This window comes from Scatophagus argus, chromosome 23 (genome assembly GCF_020382885.2).
Source record: "Scatophagus argus isolate fScaArg1 chromosome 23, fScaArg1.pri, whole genome shotgun sequence".
Taxonomy (NCBI): Eukaryota; Metazoa; Chordata; class Actinopteri; family Scatophagidae; genus Scatophagus; species Scatophagus argus.
The window spans coordinates 5,329,208-5,348,097 of NC_058515.1; the positions used below are offsets into that span (position 1 = coordinate 5,329,208).

General features: G+C 40.1%; 1 protein-coding gene across 2 annotated transcripts; it reads right to left on the minus strand.

Annotated features, from left to right (window-relative positions):
- Positions 1–1,098: 1,098 nt before the first annotated feature.
- si:dkey-183c6.7 (urea transporter 2) lies at positions 1,099–18,889 on the minus strand. Of its 2 annotated transcripts, XM_046380896.1 has the most exons (8): positions 18,285–18,889; positions 17,572–17,761; positions 16,846–16,974; positions 16,209–16,398; positions 12,437–12,584; positions 3,384–3,518; positions 2,340–2,389; positions 1,099–1,787 (listed from the first exon to the last, which is right to left on the minus strand). In XM_046380896.1, exons 1-8 carry the CDS (start codon positions 18,409–18,411, stop codon positions 1,605–1,607), a joined length of 1,152 nt encoding a protein of 383 aa, XP_046236852.1. In that variant the 5' UTR covers positions 18,412–18,889; the 3' UTR covers positions 1,099–1,604. The 2 variants fall into 2 exon arrangements, with proteins under 2 accessions (XP_046236852.1, XP_046236853.1); XM_046380897.1 differs by lacking the exons at positions 1,099–1,787; positions 2,340–2,389; positions 3,384–3,518 and adding an exon at positions 9,994–10,207.
- Between the last annotated feature and the right edge of the window lies 1 nt (position 18,890).

Sequence of the window (18,890 nt, forward strand, 5' to 3'; positions counted from 1 at the left end):
AAAACAATACACACACACACACACACACATCTGAAGTTTACACTGGGTTCAATTGGACATAATAGATACCTCTCTGTCATTTCATTGTCAGATAATGTAAACATTACCAGTGAGTGAGTGTGTATGGTGTATGTGTGGGTCTATTGTGTGTGTGTGTGAGCGTGTGCATACATACCTACTAAGACAGCGGTCTCATTTTGCCTTTATTCTGAACCATAATGAACACAATGGACACACACATACACACACAGTCATACTAAAAGAAGCACAACAGCACTCACCATCAAATCTCCAACTGAAAGTATGTAGAACTATGAATGTTGATTATTTTGTAACGCAGCTTAAAAGACACAAGTACTGTTTGTGCAAGTATTTATATTTCTACTTTTTCTCTCTTTCTTTTTTTTATTATTATGCTCGATCAATCACAGACTGAGAGGCACTTTTGTATGCTTTCTTCTTCTTTTTCTTCTTTTTACCAACCTCATCATCATTGTCTGTGAGGTAGTTCATGAGAAAAGAATTTAGTCCCAGACCTGAAAAGGATGTAAACACACACAAAAAAAAGCACTGAGATAGAAATGCATGATGTAAACACAAATGTTTAGAAAAGATGTTTGTGGCAGAATGTGTTTCTTCACCTATATGAAAAAAGAAACCATCTTCTAATATTTAATATTCTTTAATATTTTTTGTTTTTACATTAGACTGGGGTGTGTTGTTTTGTGTGTGAGTGTAGACGTGTGTTTGGAAATATAGATGTTGATGGGAAATATACAATAATCTACACAGGCAACATGAAGCACTGTGAAAAAATAATCTAATAATGAAATATAGCTGAACATGTTCACTTTTTCATTTAGAGGAATTTAATAATGATAATAACAATAATAATAATTCAAGATGCAGACAGTTGCCTTTAACTCCTGGCCTAAGCAGCTGATTAGAAGGACATTGACATTTCCTGTCATCTGTGTGCACTCATTGTCTCACTGTCTGCCTGCACTGAGGTACATGTACAGTCTGTTTTTACAGTGGAGTGCTATGTAGTATGTCTATGCAGGGTAATGAAGGGGGTCAAAAAATGATTAACTGTTAAATTCAGTCTGTGTTTTTATTGACGATAACAGTTAAACTGTCATTTTAACTACAAACGATTTTATTGAATTGACTTGTTTCTGCTTATTAAAAGACATTTTCTTTCCCTTTAAATGGGCTGTTTCTTTGTTGTTTTTTTTTTTCTTTACATGTCAGAGGCACTGGAATAACGCAGGTGACAAAACAATGGACAGAACTTGCTTGACATTTTTATACTTTTAATAGAAATGCTTGGGGTTGAATATAGAGGCTTATAAGTACAAGTTTGTTACAAGTCTTAAGTTTGTGATACATCATAGACACTTTTGAAGTTGTACATACATTGCCACCTTGTGGACAAATTGCGGGTTTCAGATTCTATTTTTTACAGCCCTTTTGAAGTCTACAAAATAGTAGTGTACACCTTAGAATCTATTTATAAAATGTTTATATTAAAAATGTATGTATGTTACCCAACTCACAGGTACTGATACAGTACTGTATGTGTGTGTGTGTGTGTCCTAGTGTTACACATCCGTGCTCTCCCTTTCTGTATTGTTCCCAGCTTCCCATTGGCTGCGTGAGCGCAGGTTGTGTTCAGGGGCCTTTACTTGACCAATAGGAATGCGATACGCTGCTAAACTGCCAGTGAGCAGTAACATCAGTGTAGCTGTGAGAGTAGCTGCCCAACTGCATGCTGGGAGACCAACCTGAGGAAAGAGTTTGTGTTTAATAATGAATAAGAGAGAGTGGAGTGAGTCAGACAGTTTATGTGAGAACAATCTCTTTGCATGCAAAAAGCGTTAACCTGCGCTTCATGTTACAATGAAGAAGATATACAAGATAGGAAGTGAGAGACATTTTGGGGGATGTGACCTTTTCTTTTTTTTTGAACAGTGTTCCTTACAGAGTGCCAGGCAAGAGCCAACAGAAATAAAATGGAGCTATCATCGTCACTACGGAGTGGCAGGTTCATGATCTAACAGCCCAGTTGCATTTTACGTGAAAGTACTTTTTTATATCTAAATTAAACATTTGGTGATGAAACACTGGTTGAAAATCCTGATTTTTTTTAAAAAAAATTTTCCATGCAGAAATCTAATTGTCACCAACTGTAAGCTTAATATTATTATCATGAAATAATATCTGAAGCTATGACTGAATCATAATAGGCTTAAAAAATGTGACGGAAATTTTGAGGGCTTCACAAACACACACACACACACACACACACACACACGGCTTGAGGTGTGCGTACTCACAGTTCCCAGCAGATTGCTCAGAGCGATGTCAGCATATGCAGAGAGGAAGGCTGCGGGCAGAAGAGACGACATCAGGCTAAATATACCATCAATACACTCACTCTGTAACTTTCTCCAGGTTGCTGGAACAGAGCCTGACTGCAGTTGGCCCCGATAGGAGACACACTAGAAGCTCCAATTAAGAGCAATTTACCTAATGTGAGTCAATTAGCTTCCTGTCAAATTGGTCAACGCTAATCTCCCTGCTGCTCCAGCTGCAATTTCACATGTGTAGTGTGAGTGAGAGAGAGATTGTGTGCATAATTTTGTTAGTGCATCTATATGCATGAATGGAAACAGAGGAGGGCCCAGTCTAAACAGATCAATCAAGTAAAGCTTTGAACTGATGAAACTGCAGTATTATTAATCTCTTTTCTGCAGTTACAGTTATTTGGGGCAGAGAAATGCGGAGAAATTGAAGCAGGATGCGACAAAAATGGGTTCAGATTAGTAAAGAGATAAAGAATGCATTGTAAAGGCAATGGATGGTAAACTGGACACATGTAAGTGAAGGGGTGATGTGTATAGAAACAAAGGAGGTTTGAGGGTCTCAGCACCATGGACAGAGCATATGCAACAAGCTTGTTAGTTTCTGTCGCCCCCCAGAGGCATAATACTGTGGCTTATGTAAGAATAATGACAATAAGCAAAAGCATGCCTGTACAAAATACAAGTAAACTTATTATCTTAACTTATAGATTAACTAATAGTAACTAATAATTAATACTAATATTCCTTTTAATGTAAGTGCTGTGTACTTAAAATTTACACAACTGAATGCAACTGTGTGTGTGTGTGTGTGTTTAATTAAATATTAAGGTGAAGACTTGCTCTAAGGTTAGGTTGAGTTCAGGGTTTGGTTAAGGTAAGGGTTAGGATTAGACAAGTAATGTTTATTGTTATGGTTAGGTGATGGTTAAGTCTCCAGGAAATGAATGTAAGTCTATAAAATGTCCCCAAAAGTGATAGAAATGTGTGTGTGTGTGTGTGTGTGTGGTTGATCACCGCTGGCGATGGCAAAGAGGTGAGTCCTCCAGCTGAAGGTGAAGAAGAGGCCTCCAACAGGCATGCAGCCCAAAGCTCCATTAAAACCCAACAGACCTGAGTACAGAGAATCATGACGCACTGCCACCGATAAACCTGTGGTCCACTCGCCCACACACACACACACACACACACACACACACACACACACACACACACACAGAGCGAGAGTTAAATCTTTGCTTGAGTCACTGCTGTACTAGAATTATCCATGTGATGGTGCTACATACATATGTTTGCACGGTTACGTTCAATTCTGATTTTAATGTGCGTGTAACCTAATAAGGAAATGTGTTGATTCTGCCTTTCTGTTCCTCCATATATAGACAGAATGAACATGAATACCAGGTCCAACATGAAAGGTGACCCTTTTGTTAATTCCTGTTAACATTATTTGATTAAAAGTCTGCTAAAAGTCTCATGTAGGATTAATATCAAAACGTGATGTACTGCTAAGGAGGAGATGAAATGTAAGTCACCAGCTTTGTCTCTTGTGTTCATAATTATTTCACTTTGACAAAGGCTGCCTGTGTTCAGCCAGTAATCATGTGATGCTGGTGAGTAGGGCTGGGTAGGGGATGTGCTGACAAAAACTCTGCCTGTCTCCTCTCCAGTGAGATTGAGTTACACTGAAGTATGTTAATATGTGGCACTTACAATAACAACTTCAGGATTAAGGTGGTTTTGGTATTTTCTGAACAGTTTCAGTCCTGATTCCATCGTCCAGTCTCTAGGTGGTACTGCTGCAAAGTACTGATGTGGTAGGTGGATGAACACTAGACCACTGTCTCACCTCCGCCTCGCATCCATAGTAAACAATACACTCTGTGAAGCTGAAGCTACATGCAGACGGCACAGGGGGCACACGCTGGCCCAGATAAACCTCAGTGAGGCCAGAAGAACTGATCTTTTCTCTGCTGGCTTTCGGCAGCATCTGCGCCGTGTTGTTCAACACACGTGAGGGAGACTAATAGTAAAGTCACATCTGAAGGCATAGGGCTGCAAAAGCAACTTCATTCAGGAGCATAATGTTTGGCATTAGCTTGAATTATTTAAAACCATTTATTGGCTTTGTTTTGTCTCTGGTTGAAGCACCTCTGACAAGAGCCAGTGGGTGGTCTGTTATGTGGGTTTCAATCCACCTGTTTATACTTGCATTTTCAATTTGCACAAGCAAAAGTGCAGTAGAAACAGACTAAGCAAATACATTATAAGGCACAAGAAGGTAGTCAACAAAAACTTCCATTATGTTTAACACATTATTTCATTTATATGAGGGTTGACTGGCAATCTTGTCACAATATCATCCTGTTGCACCCTCTTCTTTCTCCTGCAAGAATTAGCACCAATTAGCAACAATTCGTTTACCTTATTGAACCAAATTCCGACTATTTGCAGTAACGAAAGGAAAAAATAAGTAAAAAGTATAAAAATGAAATCAGCTATGATATCTTATCATATCTTCTTATTATATCTTATTCTAGGATGATAAAGTCAGCAAGGTCACATTCCTTTTACCGAGAAGACACTCAGATATCCTTTGAGTAAATAAGCCTTCACCTCCTTCACCCTCACTGTGAGAGAAGTCAAAAAGACAGTCCAAAGATGCGAGCTGAGCTGAACTGTCAGAGAGCTTGAAGCTTTTTGTTCGCTTCAGAGTTGTCACTACCTTTTGCTACATACTTTCTCATTTTGCCACAGGAAGTGGGTTTCTTTTGTATTAAATTAACTAACACATTTTAAATGTTAGGTGAGTAACGCAACATTTTTATGTATGTACAGTTAGCTTCCAGCAGGGAAGCTGGGTAGACATAATTTAAGATAAAGTACAACACTGTCCAGTTCAACACTCACTGCTCTGATACAGTGTCAACAAAAACTGAACATTATAGTTCACAAAAATGGAATGTATTGCAATGCTGCTGCATTGAATTTCCCTCAGGATCAATAAAGTATCCATCCACCTATCTATCTATCTATCTATCTATCTATCATCTTGCTGCTGTATTGCATTATCTAGTAAACTGGCAGCCATATATAGTTGAAATCATTCATGTAGTTAATAAACATCGTTTATGAATTGTACTTGTACTTGTATATTTGCACGCATGTCCGCTTCATGTTGCACCCCAAGACAGAAGGTACAACACTGCAGCTGTGTGTCTAAGCAAAGGCCATCAGTCTGCAGCCCCACCCAGAGCAGCTGCCACTGCTCAGCTGTGGAAAAGGAACGAGCTTTAAGTCTGAAACAGACTATTCCACTGACAGACTACTTATGTTTGTGTGAGCATGAGCACTAAAGAAGAAATTGTGCATTTCTCCCGTCGTGAGTAAGAGTAATATCATTAAAAATTACTGAACAGTGTCTGTCTGTGTAGGAGAGGGCCTGCCAGTATTTGCTGTAGCAGCTATATATTATTTACACACAAGCACTGAGCTGAATGTGCTCCTGGGTGAAAGTGAAGGCATTATCATTTCAGCCTGATTGCAATGGCATATCACAACATTTTTGGTTAATTGTCACATTTTGGTTGGAAGAAGCCCTCAAAAAGCCCTTTAAACCTCACAGTGGCGCATCGCGGTCGAACTGAAAAAGCATTCCTTTTAGTGCCAAAAGATAAATTAATAAAATGACAGGAGTATAAAGTTGTAATTCATGTTTTTAGCCATGGCTGCAGCTGCTTCTTCCCTGTATTAGTAGGGAAGGATTTTCCAGAGAACTCATCTGCAGTATCAGTAAATTTTGGAAGCTCATCTGTTGATAAACGACCCTAGGGGCGTGCGGTGATTGATTTCCTCATTACCAGGCATAGTGGGCTGCAGTTTAGCAAATCTTGTCCTGAAGCAGACTGACCACACCCCAGTGCTGCCTCCTCACTCTGTGTCTGCTGGCCCACTCTATCACCCACACACCCCCTCCTGCCACACTGTTTGTTTTTCTTCCCCTTTCACAGCTACCCTCTTTGTCTTCAAACGCTCCTGCTCTCTTTGCACTAATCTTGTCTCTTCCTCATTCTGCACTTCATTATTTTCCTCTCCATCTTCCTGTTCATCGTCACCATTTCCCCTTTGCTTTTCATTCCCTCATTTCCTTTCTTGCTTCCTTCATCACACCCTCTCACTCTGCTCCCTGCATTCTCTCCCCACAGAAGGGTGTCATTAAAGACTAATGGCATAGTGGGAGGGGGTCCCAAGAGGATCCTAAAAATTTTTTATTGTTTTTTTACTATGTGTATGTGTACTTGCGTGTGTGTGTGTGTGTGAGTCACTCCTGATGTGATGCTGTCTATGCAAATAGAATGAGTCACATAGCTTTTATCATATCAAACCCACTAGCTCCTCTCCTTGTTTCCAATTCCTGCCTGCATCAAACCTCAGTGACTATGTGAAAACTAAATGGAGGATAGTGCAATAGGTTGGAATGAACAGCTGAAATGAACTGTGCAAAATGACTTGTTTTCCAGTGTTAGTGGATAATGGCTAACTTTCTATATGGGTCTCTGCTCTTCCTGCAGTATGAATCCATCATTCTGTCCTTTAATGCCTTCCAGGGTAAAACTGTTTGTGGTTGCAGCTAAATGGATTGCTCTGTGTGTGGGCTTATTCGTTAGCACCATCCAGATTTCAGCAACATGAGCTGTAGAGGGGACAGTTTGTGGCTGTCCTGCACTGTGTGAAAAACTACTTTGTGTGTGTTGTTAGTATCTATTTCTACCAGCACTTCTTGAGCAAAGAGCCTCATCTCAGATGTCGTACAGGCCCATTTCGACAATCCTCATTCTTTGTGAACGGTGCTAATGTTTCTAATCATGTGTGCTAAGAATGTTATGCTTGTTCTGTTTCTTGAGATCAATTAATGTCTTTCATCTTTAAATTAGTTAAATCCTGTAAGAAGTCAATAGTAATGACAAGTAATGACAAGACTACACAGAGCTTGTGTTGTTTATGTTTACCTTGGTCACCATCATTTGCGAATTAGCACATACTACAATGTACAGCTGAGCAGCAAATGCCATTAATGCCACCGAACTCCTCCTGATTCTTATTGGTTTATATGTCAAGTTTTTGGCCATTTCATATCCTCTGGATACACGGTACAGTTGCTCACTCTCAGGTGTACTATACAGGTGAAAACAGTCTGTTCAGACTCTAGATGTTATAGTGTTGTGTTGTTCAATGACATAGGTTATAATTACCTATTGTCCACGTAAAAATACTTTCTTTCCAAATGTAAGGGCAGACTGACAGCTTCCTCCTGTCTGTAGCTGCATCTACACCATGTCACAACATAGATAGCAGATGTGGGATTCTGACTTGAATATCTTGCATGTGTGGTTTCACATCCTCAGTACAAAGCTACTTAAAGGACTTAAAGTTAAGCACTGAACCCCAGGTGACTTTTCCAACTGCCTCACATTTTCTTCCCTCCTGTATTTGATTCCACTTTAAAGAATTTCTACAATTATTCTCCTGTAGCGTGGGTGGAGCAGGAGGTAGAGTTTCTGGCCTACATACAGCCCGTGATCTCCTCCTCTGGAAACCCCTTATGGGAATAGTTTATGCCACAGTGGGTTGAGTGACAGCTCTAAATATGGCCTCACACTCTGTCTGTCCCAGGCGAGCTTCATGTCTCTTTCTTCTCTGAATTTGACCCACGTTGTTGTATCATTCTCACATACAAAGTAGACTTTAAGAGGTGATGATGAAGAGGATTACTCATATACAGTGAATTCCTCTGCTTGTCACCATCCACACACCTAAACAACAACATCTGCTGTCTGCCTGCCTTTGGTCCCTCACCTCAACTTTTTCCTTGGAAAAAATGATTAAACTAATTGCATTGAGTATGATGATGCCAGTAAATTTGAGGACAATATGGTTGTAATGACAGCAATAACTATTGGATGACTATGCTGACAAATATGACAGTGGTGATAAGGCAAGGTCCCCTTTTCAATTATTTCTGAAATGGGTCTTCACTTTCAAATAGAAGTAAACAAAAGCATGTTTCTCTGCTCTATAGCAGATGACAGTGGATTTCTGTGACTGAAAAGGTTATCAGATGCCAGCCAGCTATTGTCAGCTAATGTTAACATGCTGAGTTGTGTGAAAACTGTCTCCAGCTGACTTTTTAAGATGAAGTTGGACTCAAATGGAGTAGTAAAGTAAAAAAGCAAGACATAGTAGCAGGACATCTTCAGTTTTAAGTGATCATTAAAGTCTACCTGTAATGGCAGTTACAGGTAGGCAGACAGGTAACAGAAACACAAAAACATAGCACAAGCAACATGGACAAACTGAAAAGGAGCAAAGAATTTGGGCTGAAATATGAATGAGCTAGTGATTAGGGTAATGAGATCCAGGTGTGGAGAAGGGCAAGAAGACTCAGGTGAGGAAATGAGATGATTGTAAGTGGGAGGGGCAAGATCAGGAATGGAAGAAGGAAAGTCTGGGGACATCTGGTGGGCAGGGTAAAGAATAATACTCAAGGGGGCTGGGAAAGTGGATGTGTGAATGAAGAGAGGGATGGAGAGGAAGACACTGTAAGAGGGTTCCAACCAAAAGCAAAGCAAAATCATAAAGCAGCAAGATTACTTACAAAGTCAAAGAAAAGACAGGCTGGACAATGCAATGATGAAATCTGCACAAGCTAAAAATATTCAGCCTCAGTGCAGCAGTGAACTGTAGAGGTTAGCCACAATTTCAGGTGTTCATATACTGTAATGTCATGAAATGAATGCACCATTACAGAGAAGTAGGGGAAAAGAGATTTGATGATTGCTGAGTTCAGTGAGAGGCTGAACTGAATTCAAAAACATGTATCCTTGACTTTATGGGGTGAATAAACACTAGTAAACGATTTTGCGGTCAACTCTTGCAAGTAACATCAGGCAAAAACTCCCTTCTCTTTCTGTGTGAGCACACCATAAAATGACTTTAGACAGCAGCACTGTTTGAGCACTGTACACTAGAACTAGTTGGTCCCAGTAATATTTCACAGTATTAAGAATAAAAAGTTAATATTTTTTTGTATTAACATAACCTGGGGATGGATTGAAAGCTTAGCAAACTATACAAAAACGTAATTGGACAAGCGATACAATGGCTAGATATAATCTTTGCATTTTGAAACAGCAATTTGCATTTTTTAAAAGCGTAAAGGATTTGAGATTTGAGGATCACCCCTGAATTTTGCAAATGTAACATGGTTGTGATATTCTTGTTCCTTGGCTGCTATGTCATGGCTCTTCCAGTCCTAAACCACATAATAAGTTACCCAGTGACATATCGTTTAGTGAACTGTTAATTATCAATGACAAAGGTGATGATAATGACAATACACATACCTCCCACCTTGTCCTTCCTCAAACCAAACAGAAGAAACCAGAGTATCTTTGCACTTAGCATTGTGAAGGATAATGAATGCAGACCAGTACTGGAGAGAATGTTATGAGTGAAAAGAATGATGAATTCTGGTTGCTGATAAGAAGAAAGGATTAAAAGAAAAAGACAGAGCTAGAAAGGAGAGAAGGGGTGCTCATGAAAGGGAGGTAAGACAAAAGATGTGAGATAGAGCCAAGGACATGATTTGCTGTCTGAAGTGAGAGAATGGTGTCAGTTCAATACATCGTTCTCTTTTGTTGTTTCTCTTCCTGGCACTACTTTTTGTCTTGCACTCGTTGTATAGTTCGTCTCCCCCACATCCCTTTTCTCTCCTCTTCATCTCCATCTGACACTTTCTTCTTTGTCTCCTGACACTGATCCTTCTTTTCCCTTCCAGCTCTCTGTCAGGCAGGATTAAGTTTTGAATTCGACCTTGTAGCACTTATTCACACCCTTAACTCTCTCACTATGTGCCGCAGCATCATTTGATTCTGTGTGTGGGTGTGTGTGAGTGCATTTACATTTATACAGGGCAGCCGGTTCACCAAGCACCATGGTAAAAGATTAATCTAAGAATACCGAAAGTCCAAATTCTGCTCATGATAACAATAACAGCAACAGAAGTGACGACAACAAACATTCTAATTACATTCCTCCAAAGTTTCAAAGTGCTTAACAGCAAAAAAGTAACACTAAAAACAGTATAATTAGCAAGTGAAAGATAAAAGCAAGTAACAAGGACATTGTGTTATTAGAACGCAAATAAACACAAAGGTACAAGAAAAGGATAAAAAGCATGAAATTCCATTTAAGCATCAGAATTTTAAAGAACAGATTTAAAATGAGATCTGGACTATGTTGAGGCAAGAAAGCCTCGTTAAAACGGCCCTCGAAAGACACCTCCCCATGGATCTGAAGCTGCACAGTGCACCACAGATACCTAACATGTAGTCATGAGCTATTCCTTAAAGGTGAAGGCTGGTATTGTTCCATATTTTTGTATTTGCCAACAAACATGGATTAAGTTTATCTTCATTTCCCCACTACAGTGACCATGATTTTCAGCTGGGCACTGTAGTTTCTTCTTTGTGTTGCCAGGCTTTGTAACACAAGTTACAGTGTAAGAATAAGCATTTGGGGTGCAGGGTAGGAAAGATAGAGACACTATTCTCCTTACTACAAGACAGTGTGCTATCAAGTTAAAGTTGTTATATTGCTGCAAAATAGATACATAATGTTGCTATTAATGCCCTGCTCCAGCCACAGTCTCATCACAGTCACATCTCATTGATTATTTTTTTTTCACCCTGCAGTGTGTGGATGTGTTTATGTGTGTACTGTTAGCATGTGTCCGCAGCTTTGTGCAATGTTGTGTGTGGGAGCCCACTCTCTTTTATATTATGACTCATAGCTACACACACACACAAACACAGGCACACACACACACACACATAAAACACCAAGTATTTTAGGACAGTGTATTGTGCTGATAGCAGCAGACGGAAGCAGGGGGCTGAAGTCTTTCGAACTTCCAGCATTTGTCATCCTCTCTCGCCTTGAATAGAGTCACAGTGAAGCAAACGTGGAAGGCACACACAGCCACAGGCCTGTATGTTTATAAGCCAGTGGTTATCAATGCCCCAGCTAATTGCTTGGTGTCTTGTAAAGCAGCTGCCCACAGGCTGCTGCTGCTTGTCTTACTGTTCAATATTCATGGGAGCTGCTGACATTCTGTCTTATGGCCAGAGGGATGCATAAAATGTACCCGACTTTAACCTCGTTAAAATGTACTGTTGGCTAATTCAACATTTGCCATGCAGAGAGCTAAGCCCGCCACCTTTTTGATGTCCTGACTGATGGTTTAATAATTGGAAGATAGATACTGTTGCCTGAGACAAAGGTTAATGATGCTGCATTATGCTATTGGCACAGTTATGGTGACGTATGTTGGTGAAGTGCGTTAGCAAATATGTACTGAGCAATCAAATAAAGCAAGTATGGTAAAGCTTCTATACTTACACTTATTATGCATAGTGTATGTGCCTGCACGGGGTCCCTCAAGGTGCTCTGGTTTTATTCCACAGTCCAAAGACAGGGAGGTTTGGTTATGTGAATGTAAGTGTCAGCACTGTGATTGACTGTGTGCTTTCAAACTCCACTTTCACAGTTTGTGTTACAAACAAATTTGTTATGAATGTGGTCTCTGATCCTGAGCTGAGATCGCCCAGACAATATTATTAGAGAATATTTTCTCAGACTCAACAGAGCTCCTCCAGAACCACTGAGGACAGTATGCAATGTGTCCTCAACTGTGTTCTCAGACTGAGTAGTACTCCTTATGACTAGTAAAATGAAGTTTATGAGGGAATTTGTGCAGTTTTCCTGGAAATAATGATACCTAAGACTGTACGTTGTGTGTGAGATGGCCCTGAAGATGCATGACAGAGACTTTAATCTATAAACGTCAATCACGTGAGGTCAAAATCAGCGTTTGTGTGGAAGACCAAACTGAGGCTTTTCTGCTTCATCATGTACAGTTTGACCTACAAAATAACGCATTATTAACTCCCTATTCACTTACTCTCCCACTACTCCCAGATGGACATACAAACACACGGATGGAGACTCACCGGCCAAAGCTCCAACTGCTGATCCCAGCAGAGCATGGAGGGCCAGCAGGGGGGAGTAGAGCAGAACAGCTCCCAGGATGAGGAGGGAAGGCCCGAAAGCTTCACAGGCATAGATCTGGCCCACACCGAGAACGATGCCACGCATTACCTGGACAAGAGCGGGAAGTTAGAGGAGGATTTTTTACATTATGCTACATATTGCAAGTAATTATACAGTTTTATGTTCAAGTATGAAACTCCAAGAGCAGAAACACACTCACAAAAACACATAATGACAACATGTCTGGAATCTATTCAGTTGCTCTCTTCCCTGTCAAAATCAGCCATTCATGCCTTTGCACACGCTCATGCACAGTCCCACATGCAAGCACACACACACACACACACTGCTTTCGCAACAGTCAGGGAGAAGTGAAGAGTTTCCATGGCGACGTGATGAGTGCACCTGTCTGTCGATGATATTTTACGTGTCATAAATGGTCTTCATGGTAATGGTACTTTTATTGCTGGCGCACAACTCAATACTGTATTTGCACATGTTCTATGTGTGCACACATGTCTGCATGCGCATGTGTGTTTGTGTGCAGAAAGATTAAATGCTGCTGTGATGGTGCAGCCAGAGCGCCATTCACAGCAGAGTGAAAGCTGGAGATATTAAATATAAATAGGACCAACGTCATCACCATCACTGGAGAGAACCAGAGGAAAGACGAGTGGAGGGGAGATGCAAGAAGGGAATGGAGACTGGTGGAAGGAAAGAAAGGAGAGAAACAGAATATCAAAAGGAGGAGTGAATGAAAGGAGGAGTGAATGAAAAAAAGATAAAAAGGACTGAAAAAAGACAGGGGTAATAGAAAAAGTGATGGAGACAGGCATGTAAAGTGGAAGGAGTAGGATGGAGATTTGCAGAGCAGAAAAATGGATAGAGACTCGGGAGAAGAGAAGCAGCGAGATGAAAAGGAGGATTTAGAGGTTTCAGATCTCCCATGTAACAAACTAAAGGGAATTTATGAAATGAAACGGACGGCACTTATAAAACGAGAGACAGCCAGATGGAGGGAAACAGGAAGGAGAGGATATGAGTGGAATATTAAAAATAAGGATAACATGGAAAGCAATTAAGGGAGAGAAACAATCTGAGTCTGAAACTTGTGTAAAATACTGATGTGCTGTGAGGAACATACTGTGCCAGAGGGTATGATGCTTGTTAATGGAATCATTGTGTAAATCTTGGCTATATTCAGGACACCGAACAACGCTGAGAGGGTTTAGGCGGCAGCGCAGCTAATCTAGTTTTCACAGTCAGTTTGCAGAGCACCATGTGCAGAGGTATACAACATCTTTCTCCACTCCTGGGCTCCTACTGTGCTTCCAAAACACACATTGCATTGTGGCAAATGCATCCAACATCTGTATTCAGCATTCTCTTTCAAAATGGCTTTTGGTATTTTCTAAAATTCTTTTTATTTTTTCTTTCCATCCATCCTTTTCTCTAATGCTATATTTGTATCTTGCTAAGAGTTGTGTTTCATCTCTGCAAAATAATGAAGATGCTCATGGAAAAATGAAATTACAGCTTGTCCACCTGCTGAGCACATCCTTTCTCGATAGAACAGAAAATAAGATGAAGTAGATGCAATTAAGGACACTGATGAGTGAACATGACATTGATATATGTATATGGGAAGTTAACATGGTGAAAAAAATCTGGTTTGCATGTCTGGCAGAAACAGTGCAACATTCATTTGGAGTCTGGTGACAAGACAAATATTCACTTGCTTTGTCTGTCTGTTTGTTGTATGTATGTGTATGCCATGCAGCTGGTCCACAGTGGGCTCATCAGATCATTTCTTCTAGGTGGGATTGATGAGAGCAGTGAGAGAGGACCAAATAACAGAGCTGAAATCTAAACACTTAGCTGAATGATGCCAAATCTCTCTGTGGAGATGCACAGTTGGTGCAGTCCTTAATTCTCTGTGAGTAAAGGGTTCACAATATGCAAATTCATTTGACCCATTGTCCCTGGAAGATAAACTCTATAATCAGAGTATTTACTGTTTCTTTAATGTTTATTGTATCTCCATGTGAGTTTTTACTGTCCATACAATCAGCACATGCTGTAAGTCATTTACACAAGTGCTAACAAGTAATCTTTATGTACATTCATTACATTTCGAAGAAAATTGAGCTTGTCTGATTCGGATCACATAATCTGTTCTGCCTGTTTCCAAACAAAAGCACGGAGATTAAAATCGAGTTGCTCTTCAGGCACTGAAACACCAGCTGGCACACTGAGATCAAAAGCCAACTGCAAGCAGCTGAGAGTCTACATGCTTCTGCCAAAGTTTTGTAAAAAAAAAAAAAAGAAAAAAGAAAAAAAGCTCAAAGGCAATTGCATTTCATTTAAATTCAGGGGTTGAAGCAAACTCTCCATTTTCTTTACAAGGTGTACTTTGTAACAGCTTGCATTCTAATCAAGTGGAATTTTAGTAGCATATAAATTTAGACCTCAAGGTTTTATTGCTGTTGTTTGTCTTCTTGTTCCTGGCTATACAAAAGTAACAGCAGTTATAAAATGCCCCTCAACATATCCTTCCTGTTTTGCACAATCTCAGTCCGGAATCACTGTGCAAAATAGATTTAACACTTTATCTCACATGTGGCAGCTTACAACAGTCACTGTGAGTTTCAATCACCAAGAATTGCTAATTAAAACAGTTTTTGGCCGATTATAATTTCTGAACAGGAGCTCCATCGGCGACTGTTGCTAAGTAACTGGTGAGTCATAGCTGGCTGATCTTATACATATTACGCTCCTCTCAGTTGCTTCACTCTTGAGACAGGGCTGCAACATGGCAACATTTTTCTGTCTTTTTAAAGTCTTCATCCTATATCCTGTCACTTCTAATAGTGCCCTCTGAGATTACTAATGATCTGCACCTGTTTTCTGCACCCATCCCTTTTCAAACATTCCTGCAAATATTACTCTGACAGATGCCCTCATGATGAAATGCTGATGAAGAAAAAATGCAATCTGATCTGAAGTCCCAGAAAAATAAAAGAGAATAAGAGATAAAAGAAACACGTATTATTACCATTACTCGTTATAACAATTATAAACCACAAAACCATTTGCAACTCTTAAGACATTATTTTAAAAACAGTTACTCACATCACTGACACTTCACCTCATAACTTCATCTATAATTGCTCTGTGGTTTTTCGATTACTACTTTTATCTTAGTCTTAAATACCTGTTATTTATATTTTGCCACTTTTTTTTTATCTGTGCTTATTTGTCTTTGTGCTGCTTCACAATATGTATTTCCCCTTTAGGGACCAATAAAAAGTCATATCTCATTTATTGCACTACAGTGTATATAGTGTTATTAATAGCTGTTAATGGGTCATATTTTTTCATTTTTGCGTGAAAAATGTGCACCATTAAACCATGTGAAGCTTATTGTCTGCTGGACTTGCACACTATGAATTTATAAAAATAGACTGCAACTTTAACATTCATGCTAATAAAGCATTTAGATAATTTAGGGGAATGTTGAGGTCTCTTGTACATACACTCTTTCACCTCTAAAAATTAAATGAAGTGTCTTCCTAAAGAGGACACTAGGACAGCTCAATAACTCAAGGCAGACAATGGTGAAATAGCTTGTATCTAAGCTCTCACTATTGTACTCAAGAATTGTACTTGCGTGCAAATTTTGGTCAGTCATGATTTAAGAGTCTAATAATACAATTCAGTGTGAACATTTACCTCAACTGCAATGAGCTTGGTGCCATTTGGCTCCAGCGCCCCCGCTGGCGTGGCCGTGTAGTGCGGGAAATAGGGGTTGTCTGGGTGGGTACAAAGGAGGTAGAGGACAATAATGATGTTGAACGGAAACACAGAGACAGGTAAGTCCCAGCGATCCAACACTGAGGAGAGAGCACTGAACAGAAAGACACTGGAGAGAGGGGTGGGGAGGTGAGAGAGTGGAGGTGCTGATCATTTTTAAAGAAATTAACCTTGTTTACACACATGTTTTTTGCAGACACGTTTAGTGTTCTTGTTCATGATAAAATGCAAAGCTCTTCCAAAATGGTGTCACAGTATCATCCATTTCTCACATTAATTTTTCACAATACCTCAAGGATAAAGACCATCTGTGGTTTGGTAAGAAGTATACATCTAACTTGGTTGAGCAGCACATAGCTACCTCAGTGGTTCTGTGGATGCTCACTGAGACAGTGGATGAGTCATCATGAACCGAAAACAATTTTGCAAAAGTAGTAAGGTCATTATGTGCTTTGGACAACGGCAACAAACATTGACTGTGTAAAAACAACAGTTTTGTTGTTTTGCTGAGAGAAGTTGTTGGGCACTCACCACACCAACATCGTGCATGTCTTACCATGTTGCTGATCCCAAACAGACAGGCAGTAGCAGCCACCAGTACCAGTCTCCAGCCGAGCTGAACGCTCCCATCAGCAGAGACACCAACATGCCATTAAAACCATGGAGACCTCCTGACACCTCAGCACTACACACACACACAGAATACACAGAACAGGGAGATTCATATATCACAATCACATCATGCATTTTCTCTTTTGAACACAACATCGCAGTAACACACTGATGTGCAGTAAGATCATAAAAATGATAAAGACGCACATCCTATTACTTTATGGGTCCTCATTTGACCGTTCAAGTGTTTTAATGAGCAGAGGCTCTCAGGTGACACTAAATGTATTCAATATGTCAGACTGAAACACATTAGGAGTCCCAGTTCAGCTGGAATAATTGTTAACACCTCAAAACAAGGTTGACTATTAACATATAATCCTTTGTAAGGCCTAAATATTAGGACAGGAACTAAAATAAGAATTGCCAGGTAGTGGGAAGGGGTGAACGCAGGGCAATGAGTCATGGAGCTGTTGTTCTCATGAATTTTAAGTAGAACCCCCCATCAACTTTAATCGTAAAGTCAAGCAACAGACAGGGTTTTATTGAAAGTTGAACTATTTAAAAGGGCCATTTTTCTGTTGCATGATTTTTAAATACCCAGATCAATAAGTATACATACACTTTTTTGATCTGTTTGCATGTTCTTGTATATATATTTATATCATTTCACCTGTCTTGCCCTATGATAACAGCTGTTAGCGTGGAGGCCAGTACACCCAGAGTTCCCAGAAGGCCCTGCCAAGGGGAGGCCCAATACAGAGCAGTCAAGATGAGAACACCACTCAGCGGGTTGTTGGCTAGAATCACCCTGGTCACCGCTCTCAGTCCCCACACCACCAGCTGCAGCACAAACAACTTGTCTGAGGACACAGAAAGTAAACATTTCACATATTTTCCAGGACATCCATTCCCCCCATGGCTTTCAGGGAAATTGGTATTAAAAGCTTATTTTTCTCAATTGCAGTAAAAGTGAAAGCGCATAACCAAATTTGTTTCTCAGTTGGGTTTCTTGATACAAATACATGAGTTTTATGAAAGAATCAAGCTGGGAGTTAAATGGTGTTATGTGCAGTGGAGGGATAGTGCAGCAGCATTCACTGTGGGAGTTGTGTGATGATTACATCTGCATAATTTAATGGCAGTCTAAGCATTTCAGATTCATTTATTTATAATTTTGGCAGTTTAACACATTCCAAGTGTTTGACAACTTCCACTTTTTGAAACGTTTTGCAATTAATCACATTATGGGAAGCCTCAGACAAAATGAATTATGCATTTGCAAAACCCATTTGATAAAGATCATATAGTATATTACAAGTTGTACTTGTGTTCAAGATTAGATGAACAACATTTTGAGATGTGGTATTTTGAAAGTTGGCTTACCTTGCATGTATTTATCCAAGTGGCTCATGTCCCCAGTACACAACAGCAGACTGTTCAAGACACGCTGACTGAGGCTGGCACGGATCCTGCTGGCCTCCTCCACCTCTGTTTTAGTATCCATCCACATCCTTGCAACTGCTGGACCACGCCACTATAACTGTGATGAATTAGAAGCAGTAATGCAGTAAAAGTTCCACTGTATTCTGCTTTCGTCTGGTTCTTTTCACGCTGCCGTTTGTCTTCCTGTTGCTTCTTTCTCCCCTTCCTTCTCAGTGACCCCTTCTCCCCTTTTCCTCCTCCACCCACTTTTCCTCTCTGGTGAGGTTTAAGGAGATCACTTAAAAACTTGTGGAACAGATAACGTATTCATCCAACCTTCTACCGGCCAGAGAAGAACAGCCCTATGAGAACTGGTCAAAGAGAGTGACTGGGTCATCCTTTGCTCCTGCCCTGTTTTCACATTTCGCAATCACCTCATTCTTTTGTTGTCTCTTTCCCCCGTGTTCTCCTCCAGCCTCACTGCAGCATCTGTGACATCTCTTCACCTATTGTTTGTCCATTGGAGTTACTCATCCACTTTTTATTGCAGCGTGCATTGTTTTTAGT

Coding starts and splice junctions, on each gene's coding strand:
- si:dkey-183c6.7 (XM_046380896.1), bottom strand. CDS start 18,411: ATGTGGATGGATACTAAAACAGAGGTGGAGGAGGCCAGCAGGATCCGT. Junction 16,399..16,845: donor TGTTTGGGATCAGCAACATG/GTAAGACATGCA, acceptor CCCTCTCTCCAG/TGTCTTTCTGTTCAGTGCTC. Junction 2,390..3,383: donor CCTCTTTGCCATCGCCAGCG/GTGATCAACCAC, acceptor TTCTGCCCGCAG/CCTTCCTCTCTGCATATGCT.